Source organism: Asparagus officinalis, chromosome 7 (genome assembly GCF_001876935.1).
Source record: "Asparagus officinalis chromosome 7, Aspof.V1, whole genome shotgun sequence".
NCBI lineage: Eukaryota > Viridiplantae > Streptophyta > Magnoliopsida > Asparagales > Asparagaceae > Asparagus > Asparagus officinalis.
The window spans coordinates 6,029,810-6,052,076 of record NC_033800.1 but is presented as its reverse complement, the minus strand read 5'-3'; the positions used below and the strand labels follow the sequence as shown (position 1 = coordinate 6,052,076).

At 39.1% G+C, this 22,267-nt stretch overlaps 1 protein-coding gene across 1 annotated transcript; it reads right to left on the bottom strand.

Moving 5' to 3' along the window:
- On the bottom strand, positions 17,573-20,167 carry LOC109846608. The gene is made up of 4 exons (XM_020415856.1): positions 19,902-20,167; positions 18,882-19,502; positions 17,994-18,065; positions 17,573-17,939 (listed from the first exon to the last, which is right to left on the bottom strand). Exons 1-4 carry the CDS (start codon positions 20,165-20,167, stop codon positions 17,573-17,575), a joined length of 1,326 nt encoding a protein of 441 aa, XP_020271445.1.

Here is a 22,267-nt window from a genome sequence, read left to right as displayed (position 1 = left end):
TGTCTCGGCTCCAAAACCGAGACACCCCTTGGGGGTGTCTCGGCCATGGCCGAGACACCCCAAGGGGTGTCTCGGTTTTGGAGCCGAGACCCCCCCCTAGGGGGTGTCCTCAACCAGCCCCTACCCCCCCTTTGTTTTCCTATAAATAGGCCCCTAGGGCCTCCATTCTCTTGGCCTTGGTTTTGGGAGAGAAATTTCAGATCTAGAACTTTAGCCTTTGAGATCTGAAATTCCAGAGAGGAGCGGCGAAGCCCTGCCGGAGGAAGGAGTCGGGGTTTTCTAAGAGAGCGGCGAAGCCCTGCCGGATCGAGGAGTGAGCGAGCCTTCTACAGCAAAGGAGCCTCCTTCTTCATTCCCCTTTCTATTTTCCTTAGTGTTGCCCCTTAGCGGTGATACTAAGTAGAGCGAATATCTCGATTACCCGAGATAGGAGCTATAAACTTCTAAGATCTCACGCAGATCGACGAAGTTCAGAGTTTCTAAAATCCCCCCGCGGATAGACGAAACTCTGCCCGATTTTCTCGGACCAGATCTGAGTGCCCCGGTGGTCCACGGATATCAACATCCCCGTCACAGGCAAAAGACCCACGCAAGCAAGAGATGATGAACAGATCTTGCGTTTGTTTGAAAAGAGTTGTATCTATTTTGTTTTCATTGTGTACCGGTCTTATAAAAAGGCTATCTTTTTATTTCATTGTAACGATTGAAGTTGTAATGAATGCAGCAATGAATACAGCAACTTTTTCCGCAAACAGACTGGCGACCACAGTGGGAGCCAACGGCATCGCAACCGACGCCGTCGTGACGCAACCAGCACTCAAGATCGGGGTGAATGAAGAACACGAGCTCGATCAACAACGGTTCAAAGAAGGCCTCTCTTCCTCCTCCTCCAGATCCGCCTCTCCAAACGGGTACAGAAAGGTAACCTCTTTCATAAATGATTGCAGGTCCTTCGGTTCAAAAATCCAAGACCCCGTTGCCGCCTCTGCACTTGCACCACGCGACGTCCCCACGTCGTCCAACCTGGTCGAGATCGCAGATCCGGATTCCTCTTCCGCCGAGGAGATGACTTCTGAAGACGCTCCGGCATTATCAAAGAGAGCACGACAAAGACAGCGTCAACGTCTTGCTCGACAGCTGGCCGAAGCTTTGGAGCCGATGGATGGGATCCGCTATAACGTAGATCTAAAATCCAGGCAACGCCAGGAGCAACCACGGCAAACAACCAGCCCCTCCTCCGAAGCAGAAACAAACAAATGGGTTCATGTCAAAAGAACCCGTTCTACTCTCGAGGAGCGAATCCAGAAGCGCCGCGCCTTGCGTGCGCATGCCCGAGCCCTGGTCCAAAAAGCACGAGAAATGCTAAAGGGAGAGGCCGTTAAGAGATCGCCGAGGTCCGAACGAGTTTGGATGCCAAAGGCCGAATCAACGCCTAAGGTAAAAGCAGGTAATATTGCTCTCCAACCTTCGTCCATTTCAGGTCCCGAACCTTCGGTAAAGCCCCACCGCAGCGTGGATTTCCCCAAGTCTAGGAATCCTCTGAACAACCGTATCGATGCTCTACCCGAGAATCGAGGAAAAGCGCTTGTCAAGGAAAGCTGGAGATCGCTGAAGGAGCTTCAAGCCAACATCCAGACTGGGGGTCGTGCGCAATCTCCTAACAAATCGATCTTTGCAACAACCAGCTCGGCGGTGCGTGCAAAGGACCAAGAGCCCGTTAAGGTTTCACCCTCACAAAGGAGTGATTCCAAACGTGCGACTCTTGCAGAGGCCAACAAGGCAATGTCTACTCAGAAGAAGACGCGTCGAACAAACGAACGCGTTATACCTGAGAACCCATGTGAGCAGCCGATAGGTTACTCCGACGGCAACGTCGATGAGTTGTACTATCAGGCTGGGGGTGTGGATGAATCTCGAAAGAGAAACACCCGGGAAGCGGATTCTCATTGTCCGTGTACCAAACTTATCAGGGCAGTATTATCAGCCTGTAGCTGCCCCAAGACCGCTCCACAGAGGGTCTCGATATTCGAGGGAATCTCCGATGGACCGACAAAGCCCAAGTCAAGGCGTTCCCACCAAAAAGGATCAATTGCTCGAGATGATGAACCCCTAGAAGTGACTATCAACATGGTCAACAAGGGAAAATCCCCAATCATTTCAAGTGATTCCGACCCTAATTCCTCTCCAGGAAGCAGGGTCAATTCGGGAACAGCTCAGCTTCAGCTAGAAGCCGTCAGATATGACAATTACTGTGGGATCCATGAGGGAGTACATTCCGATGATGAACTCTCGGATTCCTATTCCGCTCTCGCTTCTGACGACACAACGTCTAGCATAGGGCAAGCTCGAGAGGTGCTCATGGTCAATACAGATCAGATAGCCAAAATCATTGAAGAGGCCCTGACTAAGCAGAAGGAAATCTTCAAGTTTGAAATGGAAGTGGCTATGCAAGAGATGAGACAAATGCACGACCAACGAATCCGAGCTCTGTCGAACAGGCTAGTCGAGTCCAACCATCGCACCCAGAACGCTGCAGTCAACAGCGAGCCGGAGGTGGTCGAAATCGTCATGGCCAACGCACCACCCAAGAATACTGGGGGTGGCCCCACTAAAATTAACAGCGCTGGGGGTGGACCCACCAGTGATGATAGCGCTGGGGGTGGACCCACCAGTAGTGACAACACTGGGGGTGGCCGTATGATTCCTCTCGAAACTTATCCAAAACAGGATATGGGTGAGGCCGAAAAGATAAAGGAGCTCGAAAGAAAAATCGAAGCCCTGATGTCTGTTCGGGAGGTGAAGAGGACCGGCATTCCGTGTCCTTACCCGAGAAAGTGGGATTCGATCCCGTATCCGGCGAAGTTCAACCTGATCAACTTCACGCCGTTCAACGGAAAGGGCTCGCCCACTCAACATCTGATCTACTTCAAGTCTCACTTGGGAGTAATCTCGGGCAACGAGCCTTTGATGGTTCGGTCATTCGTTGGCACCCTTCGCGGGCCTGCCTTCGATTGGTACCGCCGTCTCAAGCCCGGAAGCATCAACAGCTGGGAGGACTTGGAAGGCATGTTTCTCGCCCATTTCTTCGATGATGACACCGAGGTGTCGATCAGGACACTCTTCGACGAGAAACAAAAAGGCGGAGAGTCGGTGGATACCTTCATCAAACGCTTCCGCAATCAGGCAATGAACTGCAGGGATCCCGTCACGGAGGAATTCCTCTTGCAGACTTGTCAGAACAACTTGTCCATTGACATCTTGGACGTGATGGGAATAGAGCCGCTCAATACCTGGAAAGAGTTGAAGGCTCGAGGAGAACAAGCTGAACGCTTCATCAGAAGGCGGAAGATCGAGAGAAACCAACCGATGGTTAATCCTCCGGATTCGGATCTCGTACCTCATGATGAAGAGGACGTACCTGCAGCAGTTATTGACGATGATCAAACGTCACAACAGCAGTCCTGGGAACAACAGGAGAATTCAGACGAGGAGCTCCAAAACGAGTACTCGTTCAAAGACGAAGACGTTCCAGCTATTTTCGAGACCCTTCTCGAAAACAACAAAATCAAACTCCCGCCCATCACGCATCAAGAGGAAGATGGCGATTCTGCGGATCCAACGTACTGCGAGTACCACAGAAGGATCCTCCACCCCACCAAGGAATGCTTTGCTCTCAAGAATAACATCCAGACCTTGGTTGATGCCGGCGTTATAACGCTAGGGTAAGCCAATTGAAAACGGCAAAACTCCAAAGAGTACAAGAGTATAAACTGTTCCTCAATACTCCAAAGAGTACAAGAGTATAAACTGTTCCTCAATACTCCAAAGAGTACAAGAGTATAAACTGTTCCTCAATACTCCAAAGAGTACAAGAGTATAAACTGTTCCTCAATACTCCAAAGAGTACAAGAGTATAAACTGTTCCTCAATACTCCAAAGAGTACAAGAGTATAAACTGTTCCTCAATACTCCAAAGAGTACAAGAGTATAAACTGTTCCTCAATACTCCAAAGAGTACAAGAGTATAAACTGTTCCTCAATACTCCAAAGAGTACAAGAGTATAAACTGTTCCTCAATACTCCAAAGAGTACAAGAGTATAAACTGTTCCTCAATACTCCAAAGAGTACAAGAGTATAAACTGTTCCTCAATACTCCAAAGAGTACAAGAGTATAAACTGTTCCTCAATACTCCAAAGAGTACAAGAGTATAAACTGTTCCTCAATACTCCAAAGAGTACAAGAGTATAAACTGTTCCTCAATACTCCAAAGAGTACAAGAGTATAAACTGTTCCTCAATACTCCAAAGAGTACAAGAGTATAAACTGTTCCTCAATACTCCAAAGAGTACAAGAGTATAAACTGTTCCTCAATACTCCAAAGAGTACAAGAGTATAAACTGTTCCTCAATACTCCAAAGAGTACAAGAGTATAAACTGTTCCTCAATACTCCAAAGAGTACAAGAGTATAAACTGTTCCTCAATACTCCAAAGAGTACAAGAGTATAAACTGTTCCTCAATACTCCAAAGAGTACAAGAGTATAAACTGTTCCTCAATACTCCAAAGAGTACAAGAGTATAAACTGTTCCTCAATACTCCAAAGAGTACAAGAGTATAAACTGTTCCTCAATACTCCAAAGAGTACAAGAGTATAAACTGTTCCTCAATACTCCAAAGAGTACAAGAGTATAAACTGTTCCTCAATACTCCAAAGAGTACAAGAGTATAAACTGTTCCTCAATACTCCAAAGAGTACAAGAGTATAAACTGTTCCTCAATACTCCAAAGAGTACAAGAGTATAAACTGTTCCTCAATACTCCAAAGAGTACAAGAGTATAAACTGTTCCTCAATACTCCAAAGAGTACAAGAGTATAAACTGTTCCTCAATACTCCAAAGAGTACAAGAGTATAAACTGTTCCTCAATACTCCAAAGAGTACAAGAGTATAAACTGTTCCTCAATACTCCAAAGAGTACAAGAGTATAAACTGTTCCTCAATACTCCAAAGAGTACAAGAGTATAAACTGTTCCTCAATACTCCAAAGAGTACAAGAGTATAAACTGTTCCTCAATACTCCAAAGAGTACAAGAGTATAAACTGTTCCTCAATACTCCAAAGAGTACAAGAGTATAAACTGTTCCTCAATACTCCAAAGAGTACAAGAGTATAAACTGTTCCTCAATACTCCAAAGAGTACAAGAGTATAAACTGTTCCTCAATACTCCAAAGAGTACAAGAGTATAAACTGTTCCTCAATACTCCAAAGAGTACAAGAGTATAAACTGTTCCTCAATACTCCAAAGAGTACAAGAGTATAAACTGTTCCTCAATACTCCAAAGAGTACAAGAGTATAAACTGTTCCTCAATACTCCAAAGAGTACAAGAGTATAAACTGTTCCTCAATACTCCAAAGAGTACAAGAGTATAAACTGTTCCTCAATACTCCAAAGAGTACAAGAGTATAAACTGTTCCTCAATACTCCAAAGAGTACAAGAGTATAAACTGTTCCTCAATACTCCAAAGAGTACAAGAGTATAAACTGTTCCTCAATACTCCAAAGAGTACAAGAGTATAAACTGTTCCTCAATACTCCAAAGAGTACAAGAGTATAAACTGTTCCTCAATACTCCAAAGAGTACAAGAGTATAAACTGTTCCTCAATACTCCAAAGAGTACAAGAGTATAAACTGTTCCTCAATACTCCAAAGAGTACAAGAGTATAAACTGTTCCTCAATACTCCAAAGAGTACAAGAGTATAAACTGTTCCTCAATACTCCAAAGAGTACAAGAGTATAAACTGTTCCTCAATACTCCAAAGAGTACAAGAGTATAAACTGTTCCTCAATACTCCAAAGAGTACAAGAGTATAAACTGTTCCTCAATACTCCAAAGAGTACAAGAGTATAAACTGTTCCTCAATACTCCAAAGAGTACAAGAGTATAAACTGTTCCTCAATACTCCAAAGAGTACAAGAGTATAAACTGTTCCTCAATACTCCAAAGAGTACAAGAGTATAAACTGTTCCTCAATACTCCAAAGAGTACAAGAGTATAAACTGTTCCTCAATACTCCAAAGAGTACAAGAGTATAAACTGTTCCTCAATACTCCAAAGAGTACAAGAGTATAAACTGTTCCTCAATACTCCAAAGAGTACAAGAGTATAAACTGTTCCTCAATACTCCAAAGAGTACAAGAGTATAAACTGTTCCTCAATACTCCAAAGAGTACAAGAGTATAAACTGTTCCTCAATACTCCAAAGAGTACAAGAGTATAAACTGTTCCTCAATACTCCAAAGAGTACAAGAGTATAAACTGTTCCTCAATACTCCAAAGAGTACAAGAGTATAAACTGTTCCTCAATACTCCAAAGAGTACAAGAGTATAAACTGTTCCTCAATACTCCAAAGAGTACAAGAGTATAAACTGTTCCTCAATACTCCAAAGAGTACAAGAGTATAAACTGTTCCTCAATACTCCAAAGAGTACAAGAGTATAAACTGTTCCTCAATACTCCAAAGAGTACAAGAGTATAAACTGTTCCTCAATACTCCAAAGAGTACAAGAGTATAAACTGTTCCTCAATACTCCAAAGAGTACAAGAGTATAAACTGTTCCTCAATACTCCAAAGAGTACAAGAGTATAAACTGTTCCTCAATACTCCAAAGAGTACAAGAGTATAAACTGTTCCTCAATACTCCAAAGAGTACAAGAGTATAAACTGTTCCTCAATACTCCAAAGAGTACAAGAGTATAAACTGTTCCTCAATACTCCAAAGAGTACAAGAGTATAAACTGTTCCTCAATACTCCAAAGAGTACAAGAGTATAAACTGTTCCTCAATACTCCAAAGAGTACAAGAGTATAAACTGTTCCTCAATACTCCAAAGAGTACAAGAGTATAAACTGTTCCTCAATACTCCAAAGAGTACAAGAGTATAAACTGTTCCTCAATACTCCAAAGAGTACAAGAGTATAAACTGTTCCTCAATACTCCAAAGAGTACAAGAGTATAAACTGTTCCTCAATACTCCAAAGAGTACAAGAGTATAAACTGTTCCTCAATACTCCAAAGAGTACAAGAGTATAAACTGTTCCTCAATACTCCAAAGAGTACAAGAGTATAAACTGTTCCTCAATACTCCAAAGAGTACAAGAGTATAAACTGTTCCTCAATACTCCAAAGAGTACAAGAGTATAAACTGTTCCTCAATACTCCAAAGAGTACAAGAGTATAAACTGTTCCTCAATACTCCAAAGAGTACAAGAGTATAAACTGTTCCTCAATACTCCAAAGAGTACAAGAGTATAAACTGTTCCTCAATACTCCAAAGAGTACAAGAGTATAAACTGTTCCTCAATACTCCAAAGAGTACAAGAGTATAAACTGTTCCTCAATACTCCAAAGAGTACAAGAGTATAAACTGTTCCTCAATACTCCAAAGCCGAGACACCCCAAGGGGTGTCTCGGTTTTGGAGCCGAGACACCCCCCTAGGGGGTGTCCTCAACCAGCCCCTACCCCCTCTTTGTTTTCCTATAAATAGGCCCCTAGGGCCTCCATTCTCTTGGCCTTGGTTTTGGGAGAGAAATTTCAGATCTAGAGCTTTAGCCTTTGAGATCTGAAATTCCAGAGAGGAGCGGCGAAGCCCTGCCGGAGGAAGGAGTCGGGGTTTTCTAAGAGAGCGGCGAAGCCCTGCCGGATCGAGGAGTGAGCGAGCCTTCTGCAGCAAAGGAGCTTTCTTCTTCATTCCCCCTTTTCTTTTCCTTAGTATTGCCCCCTTAGCGGTGATACTAAGTAGAGCGAATATCTCGATTATCCGAGATAAGAGCTGTAAACCTCTAGATCTCACGCAGATCGACGAGGTTCAGAGTTTCTAAAATCCCCCCGCGGATAGACGAAACTCTGCCCGATTTTCTCGGACCAGATCTGAGTGCCCCGGTGGTCCACGGATATCAACATCCCCGTCACAGGCAAAAGACCCACGCAAGCAAGAAATGACAAACAGATCTTGCGTTTGTTTGAAAAGAGTTGTATTTCTTTTGTTTTCATTGTGTACCGGTCTTATAAAAAGGCTATCTTTTTATTTCATTGTAACGATCGAAGTTGTAATGAATGCAGCAATGAATACAGCAACTTTTTCCGCAAACAGCATTCACATGTCTTCCCATGTGATTCACACATAACCCATCTGAATTGATTATATTCCACGCACATATGAATCTTAACTATCTTGTTATTGTACAAGCTCATTGAAGGGAGCCAAATACATTCACCCATAGCTAATGGAACAAAGAGCAAAAACATAAGGGGATAACGTCTTCATCAGCGTAAGGGATATCCAAGATCTTCATCAGTGTGCGCAAACCTTGTCGCCATGACCTTCATCGGGGTGAATACTAGCGTTGATCTTCTGGTTTTAATGGCGAAAAGAGAACTTGTAGGTTTTGGGGAGAGAGTAGCTCGGGCTTCAGATATAAAGGATAGAGGGTCAACAGAGAGTCTGCGATGGGGAGATCGAAGAAAGATTGCGCCGAAAGGATATCTGCGCTACCATGTAGTTGAACAGGCGAAGGGATGGTGATGTTGCCGCGTGGAATGTGGGGATAGGTAGGAGTCCAAGTTATATTAACTCTCCTCCTTGGAAGCTATGAGAAACATTGAATGCAGTAGCAGAGAATATACCCCGGTGACCGTGACAACCAAGCGCAAGTGAATAACAGTAAGGGACGTAGCAGTAAACATAACATTCAATCGGTAAACCTAACAACCAAATAGTAACCTTAACATCAAAACCATGACCTTAACATTTGTAACGATATACTTGATAATAAATCCACATGCATGACAATAAAACGCATAACTATATAGGCTCGTTCCATTATAAGATTTCTTAGATTCTGACTGTATGATAGCATTAACCATTTGAATGCTAATAACCTTATCTATTCCCCATTGTCAATTCTCTAAGTCCCATAAACTGTGCTTGAATATAAATGGCTTCCACCAAAGAAGCAGCCTGTTAAGTTCACGGAAAGCTCTTTGGAGAAAGCCATTGCTATTCAAGCCCATCTGATGGAACTTAGAGATAATGACAATGGAAAATAGATAAAAGTAATAATATTCAAAAAAGGTTGATGCTATCATATGGTCAGAACCCAGAAATATTGAAGAAGTCTTTATCAGCGTGAGGGCTAGCCGTGATCTTCTTGTTTATGAGATTGGAGAGGGGAGAGCTTAGGATGATCGAGAAAATAGTGAGGACAAATAGAATGGCGGTGATGGGAAGATAAAGAAGATGTAAAGGCGGGGAGAAAGGTTATTAGAACAATCCGAGGGATGGTGATATTACTCTACTGCCTTGGGAACTATGAAATGCATTGAATGCAGTCAAATCAAAAATATCTCGGTAACCTTGACAGCCAATTACAAGTGAATAGTAGTAACCTTAACAACAAATAAATAAAATTGACAACCAAGTAATAACCTTAACAACCAAGCCATAAAACTTAACAATTTTAACGATATACTTGACAATTTTAACAATCGGTGACACAGACAACAAAGAGCAGGTGGATAACAGGTGGATAACATAAACTTAACATCAATCGATAAACATATCAACCAATCCAAAACTTCAACATTAAAGTGATAAACTTGACAACCAAGTAATAACCTTAACAACCAATCCAAAACTTCAATATTAAAGTGATAAACTTGACAATCAAGTAATAACCTTAACAACCAAGTCAAAACTTTAACATTAAAGTGATAAATTTAACAACCAACCAATAATAACCTTAACAGCCAAGCTATGACCTTATAACTTGTAACTATAAACATGATAATAAAACGCTAAACTATATAGGCTCGTTACAGCTTGCACGATTGTGACCCTCCATGTTGCATCGAGAGCACTTAACATGACAGGTGTTCAGCGACCTGTTGTTTATTCATCTAGTGCATGGTCTGCCACGTCTTTTTTTGGTGAGAGGAGGCTTCAACACTCGCTCTTCTAGTGGTACAAAGCGCTTCTCGTAATCTGGGATGAGATAGATGATCGGTGCATAGCTTGCTCTGAATGCGTCAACAGTCATGTACCAATCGCAATATTGATAAAATTCTCATCCCATCCATGCAATTGCAGCGCACGCATGTTTACAGGGAATGCGGATGATGTCCCAGGACCTGCAAGAACAAGTTTGATTCTTTAAATTTACACGACAAGTTTTATTGGACTCGACCTCCACAATATCTTCCGTCGAATGTTTAATCGCCAAGCAGCTACCATGCTGAATATTATCACACAGCATCATCTCTGCTTCCGGGCATAAGTATCCAGATCATTTCTGACCCAATAGCCTCCTTTCATGCATGCGCTCCATTATTTGCTTCTGTATGGTCTCAACCAAAGGTAAGATTCGCAACAATTGTGCCTTTCTTATCCAACTGTTGAAGGACTCAGCAACGTTTAAAGTAACATGGTCATACCTTAACAACAAAACACTAACATTAACAATAAAATCATAAACTAAACATTAAAAGCTTAACCTTAACAATAAATATCCTAAACTTAACAGCAAAACTCTAGCAGAATAACTCTAACCATAACAATAAAAATCTAACCTTAACAGAAAACTGTAGGATAACTCTAACCTAAATAACTATAACGGTGTTGTAACAAAATAACATTGAAACCAAGCTATCTTACCTTATACTAGGAAAATACGCGTTTGCCCATCTCTCCGGGGAGTATTCCATTACAGTGACGTAAGCCCTGTGATCGATCGCTGCCAATTCTTTCATGTCATTATCTCATTCAGATATTATAAACTTATAAGCCGCAGATTGTAACAGCTCGCCCAACGTAGTCGCGACATTTGCCTGTTAGACCCTAGAGGGGGGGTGATTAGGGTCTTATGCTAATCTAATCCGATTAAATGCCAATTAAAACTAATTAACAAGTTATCCTAGCAAGTATGAAATACAACAAGATATATGAGCTAGGATAAGCAATATGAATAATAAAATATATCCTATATGATGAACTATATATGCAAGGATATATAAACACAAGGGTAAACAATGTAAACAAGATAGTGGATGATATAGATAATGAGCTAATGACAATGGCGATATAAGATATGAACATAAATATGAAAGAACGCCAAAGCACACTCAAACAAGCAATATGATCACGGAGTTCGGACCTTCCGTCCTACGTCTCCGCTCCCCACTCCCGGGGAGAAATCCACTAACACAATCCGGTTTGGAAGCCGGAACTTCTTCTACACACTCGGTTTTCTAGCTAACCGAAAACTCTACAACTCACACTCTTGCAATCACACTCTACACCCACTAAGTGTTGGACCTAGCCGTGTCTCCCTCAAGTGCTCGGTTACAACCTCTCCCTAGGCACGTCAACCGACGCCACTCCTCTTGGGACGATCCCCGACTCTCACCACACACTCCTCACTCGGTGTACAAGTGTATTACAAAGTGATTCTCACAATAAGCACAAATATAACAAATGATTGTTCTCAAAACAAGGTGAGAACTCAATTAAGCACAACTCTTAGTCACAAACCCACAACCCCAAATTATACTATGAATGTAAATACAATAAGCTCAAAAGGTTGTGTGTGAACAAAGAGATATAAATCAAAACTAAACTCAATGTAGTTCTAGCTTAATAACAATGATAATCAAATATATAAAAAAGCTAGAAATAGAGTTTAGAAAACTTCTCAATATATCAAGAGTTGGAGGGAGAATAGTTGAATGCCCAAACACCAATAGATGATCTCCTCAAGCTCTTGTAGAATTGAATCACAAAAACAAACTCTCAATTTGCTTAAAAGCTTTTTAAACACACTTAAACCAAACTAAAACCCTTGTTAAAAACTTTATTAAACTTGATTAAAAACTCTCTTAGTTAACTTGAAAAGACATCAGCAATGGGGTATATATACCCACTCAAAGCTCAGCCAAAAAACCCCAAAACGAAATGACCAAAAACCCCAGCAAACAGCTCAGAGAAAGAGCCGTTAAAAAGCAACGGCTATATTGTCGGTCGACCGAAAATCCCGTCGGTCGACCGATGAGAGCAAAAACACGAAGAAAACAAACTGGACCATCGTCGGTCGACCGGTGCGGTCGACCGATGGAGTTTTTCGGTCGACCGGACCGGTCGACCGACAGACTCTCTGTCGCCCAGTGAACATATGAACTCAGGTTCGGTCGACCGGTGCGGTCGACCGAAATCTGACATATGAAAAACATGTTTTGCTGATTTTAAAACACTGTTTAAAAATATCAAATAAATTCAGAAAAATGTAAAACTTTGGGGAATGATTGTAGACATGATAATAAACATGCTACAACGACTGGTTTCGAAAAAGGACTTCCCAAATGAAAAATATCATCATTTTACAAAATAGTCCAAAACATGAAAACCTGAAAATTGATATTTTGATATTTTGACTTAAACAACATTTTGAAACCTTATGAAATGATTGTATAGACTTGATAAAAGATATAACATGTTGTTATGAAGTCTATAACCTAGAAATACAATATTTTCATAAAATTGCATATTCTATGCAATATATTCAAAACACTAAATATGATTTCATTAAATATAAGCTTGTTAAAGGTGAAATCATATATAGGCATATAAACATGAAACAAAATAGTATTTTCCAATTCTATTCATTTGTTTCATAGTAAAACTTGAAAACTATCAAACCAAAACATATATGTATATATATAACTATATATATACAAAAACCAAAACGTGTATGTGTGTATATGATTGAGCTTAAAGTACTAACACACATAATATAAATTCCTAAACTAAATTACCCAAGCAATGATCTTGATCTTCAATAAGCTTGACTTGGTAATCTCGCGGATGAAGCTTGAACTTGGATCTTGAACTTTGAATAGCAAGGCTTCACCGACATTCCGCCAACCTCCTTTGGATATGATCGTTGAAGCTCTATTCCATCCATCCTCCAACAACGTTGTTTGTCTACAAAACATAGGAATGCACAAACACTAGACAAACAACATTAGTAATAAATTGTTTGTTAAACATCATCAAAACAAGAAGGCCAACAATCTCCCCCTTTTTGATGATGACAAACAATTTACAAAAAGGAATATATGCATGAAGGAAATGAACATATACAAGATAATAACTCACATGCATATAAACAAACAAGATAGATATACTCACAATATTTCTCCCCCTTTGACAACATCAAAAAGGGGACAAAAGAATTAAGAGAGCGAAAGCTCCCCCTACAAATAAGCATGGGTGAGTATGAAGCAAGTATAGGGATTGCTCCCCCTATCAAAATGCCATATAGAATATAAGCAATAAAGATCATGGCAAAACATATGTGAGCAAGCATACATGAATATGCTAAAAATTTACTCACCACCAAATTACTCTTGGTACCTAAGAGATTAGGGACATGACCCCTATCATTAAAGCTCAAAGTCCTAGGGTTATGAACCCTCTTGGACATATATGGTGCACGGGATCAGTCATAGCAATAATTACTCAAATGACCCTTCCGATTGCAATAAGTACAATGGAAAGGAAGCATTTGCTTATGTTGACCAAACGGTTGTGCACGGGAAACATTAGAATCATTTGCAAACATGGATGGTCTTTTAAAATTATTTTGCAAGTGTAAAACATTTTTAAGCAAAGGTGGTTTACTTGAGAAATTTGGCAAGTTTGAACATTTTTTCAAATCATAGCAAAACTTCGCCAAATGGCCAAATCTACCACAAACATCACATTTAAAAACATGTGTTCTACTAGAAACATTTGGCAAACTAGAATTCTTTTTCAAATCAAAGCAAAACTTTGCCAAATGGCCAAAACGACCACATAGAACACATTTATACACATTAGCATGCTTATGATGAGAAATAGATGCATGTGCATGTGTGTGTGCAAAATGTGATGATGAAGCTTGATGAGATGCACAAGGAGGATTAAAGTGAATCTTGGTGGGGTTATGTGCATCATAGCAAAATCTAGCAAGATGGCCTTTACGACCGCAATTTGTGCATTTGTAGACTTTGCTATACATGTGTGCATGATGAATAGGATGTTTAGATGTTTTAGCATGAGACTTAGCACACATGTTCATAAGCTTATCATGATTAACAATACATGTTTTAAGGGTTGAATCTAAAGATGATATGTGATCCTTAACATGATTCAACTCATCATTATGCATACAAGTATTGTTATTAGAAGTAGAACATATATTGTTATTTATAAAAGAAGCGGTATCATTTTGTATGTTCTCTACTTCTAACATGGCATTATTTTTAACATGAGATAAGCTAGTGATGGATGAGGTTAATTTTTTATTTTTCAAATTTAACATATCATTGTTTTCTTTAAGCATTATATTTTCATTTTCAATGATGTCAAATTTGGACACTAGCTTCTCATGATCGGATTTCAATTCTACATGCTTGCTTTTAAGATCAATAAAATTATTTTGTAATTTTGTATAGGCATGCAATAATTTCTCATATGCACAAGCGAGTTCATTGATGGATATATCACTTTCGGATTCCGAATCGCTTACCACACTAGGGCTATCGCCTAGTGGCCGTGTGCATGATGATGCTCCACACTCACTTGAAGAACAATCCTCCAAACTACGTCGGATTTCCTCCAAGTTGCCTTGATGTGCTTCTATGAATTTCCATAAATTGTAAGCACTATCAAAATGAACAAATTTGTTAGAAAATGATGAGTCAAAGGCATTAAGCAAATACTCTAACAAAAACTTGTTCATATTAAACATTTTCTTATCATGATCGCTCCACTTGGATTTCTCCAATGTGGGCACAATATAAGCACAATCAATAATTTTCCATAAGTCAATATTTCTAGATTCAACAAATAGTTTAAATCTAGAAGCCCATTGTGCATAGGGAAAATTAATGAATTTAGGAGCAACATTGGATTTATAGCCTAAACAAAATACATTCATATTCAAGATATATATATGAACATATGCAAGCAAGACAAATGCAATCATAACTAGATTAGCACAAATAAGATAACTTGGATCTTTAACTCAAGGTGGTTAGACCTTAAATCAAAGAGCACCAAGCTCTGATACCAATTGTTAGACCCTAGAGGGGGGGTGATTAGGGTCTTATGCTAATCTAATCCGATTAAATGCCAATTAAAACTAATTAATAAGTTATCCTAGCAAGTATAAAATACAACAAGATACGTAAGCTAGGATAAGCAATATGAACAAATGAATATATCCTATCAATGAGATATTACAAATATATGAGCAAGGATATATGAACTAACACAAGGGTAAAATAAACAATCTACACAAGTGATAGGGTAATATGATGAGCAATACACAAAGGCGATATAAGATATGAAAACAAGAATAAGAACGCCAATGCAATCACAAACAAAACGATATGTTTACGAGGTTCGGTCCCCACGACCTACGTCCCCGCTCCTCACCTCGAGGAGATCTCCACTATCACAACCGGGTTTTCTACGTTCACCCGAACAACGTTTACACCTCACAATACAATCACTATGTAATCACACCTCACACACTAAGTGTTGGTCCTAGCCCGTGTCCTCCTCCTCAAGTGCTCGGTTACAACCTCTCCCTAGGCACGTCAACCGACGCCACTCCTCTTGGATTCGACCCCGTCTCTCACCACACACTTCTCTCGGTGTACAAGTGTATTACAAGTGAATCCTCACAATTAGGCACAATATGACAAATGATTGTTCTCTCTAACAAGGTGAGAACTCAATTAAGCACAACTCTTAGTCACAAACCCACAACCCCAAATTATACTATGAATGTAAATACAATAAGCTCAATAGGTTGTGTGTGAACAAAGAGATAAAACAATATAAACTCAATATGAAATCTAGCTTATGAAATTAAGAACAAACTTATAAAATGCTAGAATTGAGTTTAAGGAAACTTCTCTATAGATGACAAGAGAGAGGGAGAAGAATGAATGCTCAAACACCAAGGATGATCTCCACTTGCTCTTGTGAAATTTGCTCCACAAATCAAACTCTTGTAAATGCTTAAAAGCTTTTTAAACAAACACTAAACCCTTAAACAAAACTTGTAAACCTCTTAAAAACTTTTCTCTTGTTGTTCTTGTTAGATGGGAGAGGTAAATGCAATGGGGTATTTATAACAACCCAAGACATCAGCCAAAACCCCAAGGAAATGACCAAAAACCCAAAAACAAACAAAACAGAAAACTAGCCGTTACTGTGCAACGGCTCTCTGATAAGTCGACTTAGAGTCGACTTATGACATATACAGTTTTTGGCAGATGCTGAAAATTATGCGTATCTGGATTTGTAAAATCAGTTAAAAATAGTAAATCAACTCTAAACATTATGAAATTTTGAGGGATGTTTCTAAACATGTAAATAAACATTTTACAAAAATAATTTCTGAAATATCACTTCTCATTTGTGAGAAATGAATATTTGAATACAGATATTTCAGATTCTAAAAACTGCTGAAACACCCGATTTTCTAAAATCAATTTGACACAGTAAATTAACTCCAAAAATTATAAAATTTTTAGGGAAGCTTCTAAACGTGTATATGAACATGTTAGAGAAGGAATTTCTTAAATATCACTTCCCATTTGAGAGAAATAATTTATTTTGTAAACTGGTCAAAAATACATAACTGTGCAACACTTCATAAGTAGACTTATAAAAAGTTATAAGTCGACTTATATAAGTCGACTTGCCTTGCTTTATAAGTCGACTTAGCAGAGGAGAAAATGCACTTTCTAGAGGAGTTCATAAGTCGACTTGTCAGGGTTTATAAGTCGACTTATAAACATGCACAGGCACTGTTCATGCTGGAAAACTGATTTTTAAAGTGCCTTTAAAAATAACAAATAAATTCCAAAAATTATGAAACTTTGGAAAATGTTTATAAACATGATAATAAACATGTTACAAAAAGAAATTGTTGGAATTGCATTCCCCAATAGTGAAAACCCATCATTTTTCAAATATGTCCAAAAACATGAAAACGAAACATACATGTTTTGACATTTGATTTAAACAAACTTTTGAAACTCTACAAAATGATTTTATAAACTTTATAAACTATGTATAAACTGATATTAAAGTCTATAAACTAATAAAATAATGTTTTCACAAAAACACCTATATTTTGATAAAATCAACAAATACGTGTGTGTGAATAATATGAGCTTAAAGTATCAACACACAAGTATAAAAACCTAAACTAAATATACCCAAGCTTGTGATCTTCAACGAAGCTCTATCTTGGTACACTTGCGGATGAAGCTAAAACTTGGATCTTGAACTTGAATGCAATACTTCACTCCACTATTCCGCCAACCTCCTCTTGATATGATCGTTGAAGCGCAATCCATCCAACCTCCAACAATGTTGTTTGCCTAGAATAAATACGAAAACACAAATACTAGACAAACAACATTAGAAGTAAATTGTTTGTTAAACATCATCAAAACAAGAAGGCCAACATTGCCTTGTGCCCAAAATCCTTCATTTTCCTTTTGAAATTCTCGACTATATACAGAACACACCTTGAATGGAATGCATCTGGAAAGAATTCCTCGACTGCTACCCTGATACCCTTGTCGGCGTCGGAAATCATTACCAGTCGATGTGGAGGTTGGAAAGGATTTTTCCTATCATACAGTAACGTCCATAATCCTTGTAAGAACCATTTCCAGTTAACCTCATTCTCTTGGTCGCATACGCAATAAGCAAGGGGAAATGTTTCTTGGTTGCCGTCATACCCAATAGCGCTAAGTAGTATGTCTCTGTAACGATCTTTAATAAATGTTCCATCTAAAAACAATAGAGGCCTACACCCAGCAATGAACCCTTTAATACAGGCATTATAACTAATGAACAATCACCTGAACCTCCCGTCATCACCATCAATAACAACACGACTCCCTGGATTAGTTGCATGCACCATGGATTCATACCTGCATGAATATAACAACAAAGCAGTACATTTAGCGAAGGATTCATAACCATAACAAATGATCTTCAAACTTCACGACCAACACGTATACTTAACGACGAACTAATAACTTTAACAACTAATACGTATAGTTAGCAACTAAAACGTAAGCAGTAGATTTAGCAAAGGATTCATAACCATAACAACTGATCTTCAAACTTCACAACCAACACATACACTTAGCGATGAACCAATAACTTTAACAACTAATACGTATAGTTAGCAGCGAAAACGTAAGCAGTAGATTTAGCAAAGGATTCATAACCATAACAACTGATCTTCAAACTTCACAACCAACACATACACTTAGCGATGAACCAATAACTTTAACAACTAATACGTATAGTTAGCAGCGAAAACGTAAGCAGTAGATTTAGCAACGGATATATAACCATAACAACTGATCTTCAAACTTCACAACCAACACGTACACTTAGCGACGAACCAATAACTTTAACAACTAATACGTATAGTTAGCAACGAAAACGTAAGCAGTAGATTTAGCAACGGATATATAACCATAACAACTGATCTTCAAACTTCACAATCAACACGCACACTTAGCAACGAACCGATAACTTTAACAACTAATACGTATAGTTAGCAACGAAAACATAAGCAGTAGATTTAGCAATGAGTTCATAACTATAACAACTGATCTTCAAACTTCACAACCAACCCGTATACTTAACGTCGAACCAACAACTTTAACAACTACTACGTATAGTTAGCAACCAAAACGTAAGAGTGATTTCAGAAGAATAAAAAAGATAAGGACCATCTCAGTGAATCGTAAGCCTCATCATCGTCACCGAACAGGTCCTGTTGAGCTGTCTCCTTGCTCCACCATGCTTTACTATAGTTAATCTTGATGTCAAAATTAGAGAGCATGTCGTTCTTGATATCAACCGCACGTAGATCTGGCCTAATCTTCAAAATAGCCTGTGTTTGGCTAGCAATGAACTTCCTTGATGCCCTTGAGTTGCCAGCATTTGCTCCATGTTGACCGCAGGTGTGGATAGACTCGAAATTCTTTATGGACATGATAGACGAATTTCTGAGCGGGGAAGCAAACAACATCCAAGGGCAACCATGTGTGTGCTTGAATCGGCAATAGACTCTTATGCGTCTTTGTTCATTGTGGTAAAAATCATACTCGAACCATTTAGCAATTGAATAGTATTGAAGTGCTAATCTAACTTCAGCAGCACTATCAAATTTCTGACCAACTTCACGTATGGAGGTGTGCCACTCAGTTGGGATCTTTGTTTGGTGATTAAGCATGTCTTCCAACAGCATGATCGAATCGCCGGTGGGGTTGTCATTAGGAATACGCTCATCATTACACGTTTGGGTGAACGTGGTATCTGCGCACCATGAATTTTCTGTCGGTATTGTCCTGAAGTAGTAATAAAAATACATAGCCTTAGCAACGAACTGATAACCTTAACAACGAACTCATAAACGTAACAGCCAACACATATATACTTAACAACTAACCCTTATACTTAAGGACAGACTCATGAACTTAACAACAAACACATATACTTAACATCAAACACCTTATCTTAGCAACCAACTAGTATACGTAACAGCCAACAAATAACCTTAACAACCAGTGCTTAACATAACATTGACAACCAACACATTACCTAAGCAACCAATGCATGAGGTTAACAACTAATGGCAAAACCTATCAGTGAACTCAAAAGGAAATATGGAGTGTAATTCCTACGCAGTTTCCAGTGTAGTCTGCGTGTTCTGCGAAGTTGAGGATTCCCCAGCAGAGGTAGCATACAAATTCGCGTCTGTAAATCCATTACGCCGACAATACTCGAACATCAAATTTAAGTCATCGTCATTGTTAATTGAAATACTGAATTTCTTTTCCCTTTCGCAAATGAACTTCAGTGAAAGAGATTGCATTGGTATTTTAAGCCTTTCCGCCACTTGATATCTCAAGCTGATTATTTCTGTATTCTTTTTGATAACGACGAATACACCGTCACCACCTTTGTTGCTTTTTGCCTTCGTTACCACGCATAGAAGAGATCCATCCGCCATTTTATTACAGGGAGTAGTTGAAGAACCGAAGAGGCTTTTATTGAGGAGAATTAAGTGGAAGGAACAAATTAGTTGGGGTAATAGAATGGGGAGGAACTCAGCGATCTTAGCTAGAAGGGGAATATACCTGGTGATAATTTTGGAGGGAAATGAGAATTTCCCCCAAAAAAGACATTCTAATCACCATTTAATGCCTACAGTCGAAACGCTGAGTTTCCAACGTGAGAGGGCGACGAACACAGGCTGTGAAGGGTATTTTGGGCATTTCGAGCGGGGTTTAAACGGAGTTACGCCTGGGGATTCGTTTTGGGGGCTGGAAGAAAATCACGGACGTTTTTGGGGGCAAAGCACCCGTTGAAAAAGTCTTAGGAGGGGGAGCACGTTTTGTTGTGTTTTGGGGGCTGGAAGCATTTTTTCCTATTTTTTATTATTTTTTCCTGACTTCAATGTCAGCTTTCTCTTAAAATCATGTTTTTTTTAACGAAATCACTTTACAAGCCACATCAGCATATGAAATCACTTTATACTATTTTTACAACTATAAACAAACAATTGAAAGTGATAAAAGCCAACATTGGGTCCCACTTTTTTACACTTTCTATCCTTTTATATGGTAAGGGGCTGTTTGTTTCATCAATTTATAGAAAAGGATTAGGAATTGGGGACTGACAGTGGCAGAATTGTAATTTTTGAATTCTTTGTGAATCCTATTCTTAGAATTGTAATTTTTGAATTCTTTGTGAATCCTATTCTTGAGTTTGGCTCAGAAATTTTTTTGGGATTACCAATTCCTAGAAGTAGCAACAGTATGGGATCCTATTCTTGAGTTTGGCTCAGAAATTTTTTTGGGATTACCAATTCCTAGAAGTAGCAACAGTATGGTTTTTTTTATAGAAACCCAAATCAGAGAAGTCTGGGCGGATTTGGGCGAGATTTCTGACATTTGCTTCAATGTCGATTCTGATTCCTAGAGGTCACGAAATCAAGCCCTAGATCTGGAATCGTTGTTCTCCTGCCCTTCGTCTTCGCGCCTCTTCTCCCGCCCTTCATCTTCTTCTACTTGGGGTCGGGGCTGTTTGTCGAAACCCTAGATTCTCTGTCTTCGGTGGGTTTCTGGCCTTTGATTTATTTAATTTGATTTCCACGATCTGGTTGGTGGGTTTCTAGCCTTTGATTCTTGGTGTTACCTACTCGAAATTGTTCTGGTTCGGAGCATTTTGTTGGCTACGGTGGGTTCTCTGTATTCGGCAACTTTGCTGCTTGGACGTCGGTATTTTCCCCCCTCTGCAGCTAGGTATAAAATTTTAAACTCTTTTTTAGACTAATTTCTTCGTGCTTAATGTGATGAACTGTTTCTGTAGAATGATAATATTCTTGATAATTCGTTACATGTATAATTACCAGAAAATAGGATACATGTTGACTAAATTTCAGTTAATTGTGTGAAATAGAATGCATGATATTTGTGTGAATGAGTTGTTTACAATATATGTGTTTACCAAAGAATGTGAATGCATGACATGAAGTATAGGGTTAAGTTCATTACATGAAAATCCACCGAGTAATAAAATGTGTTGTTCTTGATAATTGTGTGAGATGGAATGCAACATTAGTTAAAATAATTTTCATTTCAATTAGATTTCTTGCTTTTGAAGAAATAAATATTTGTATCAATTATCTACTTAATTTTGATAAGAAATAAGTAGTCATCTTAAGCTGTAACTGTATGATAACTTTAAAACGGATGTAGATGGATATGGAAGATGAGGAAGAATTGAAGAGGATGTGTGCTAATACAGCTATCTGCGCCGTGGTCACTTTGGTAACATGTATCTTGAGAATGCGTGCTAAGCGCAAGAGAATATCAAATTGTACGAAGCAAGAAAAGAACAGAAAAATATATTGTAGAGAGGCTCACTTCAGACGTGTACTGGAGGGCTATCAAGATAGCCGCCAATCTTATATTAGAATGAGACCGAGGGTCTTTTTTAAACTTGTTGAAGTAATGAAAGCAAACGGTTTATTAAAAGATACAAGACACGTTCAAGTTGAAGAACAGCTTGCTATGTTCCTGAGTATTGTTGGGCACAAAACTAAAAA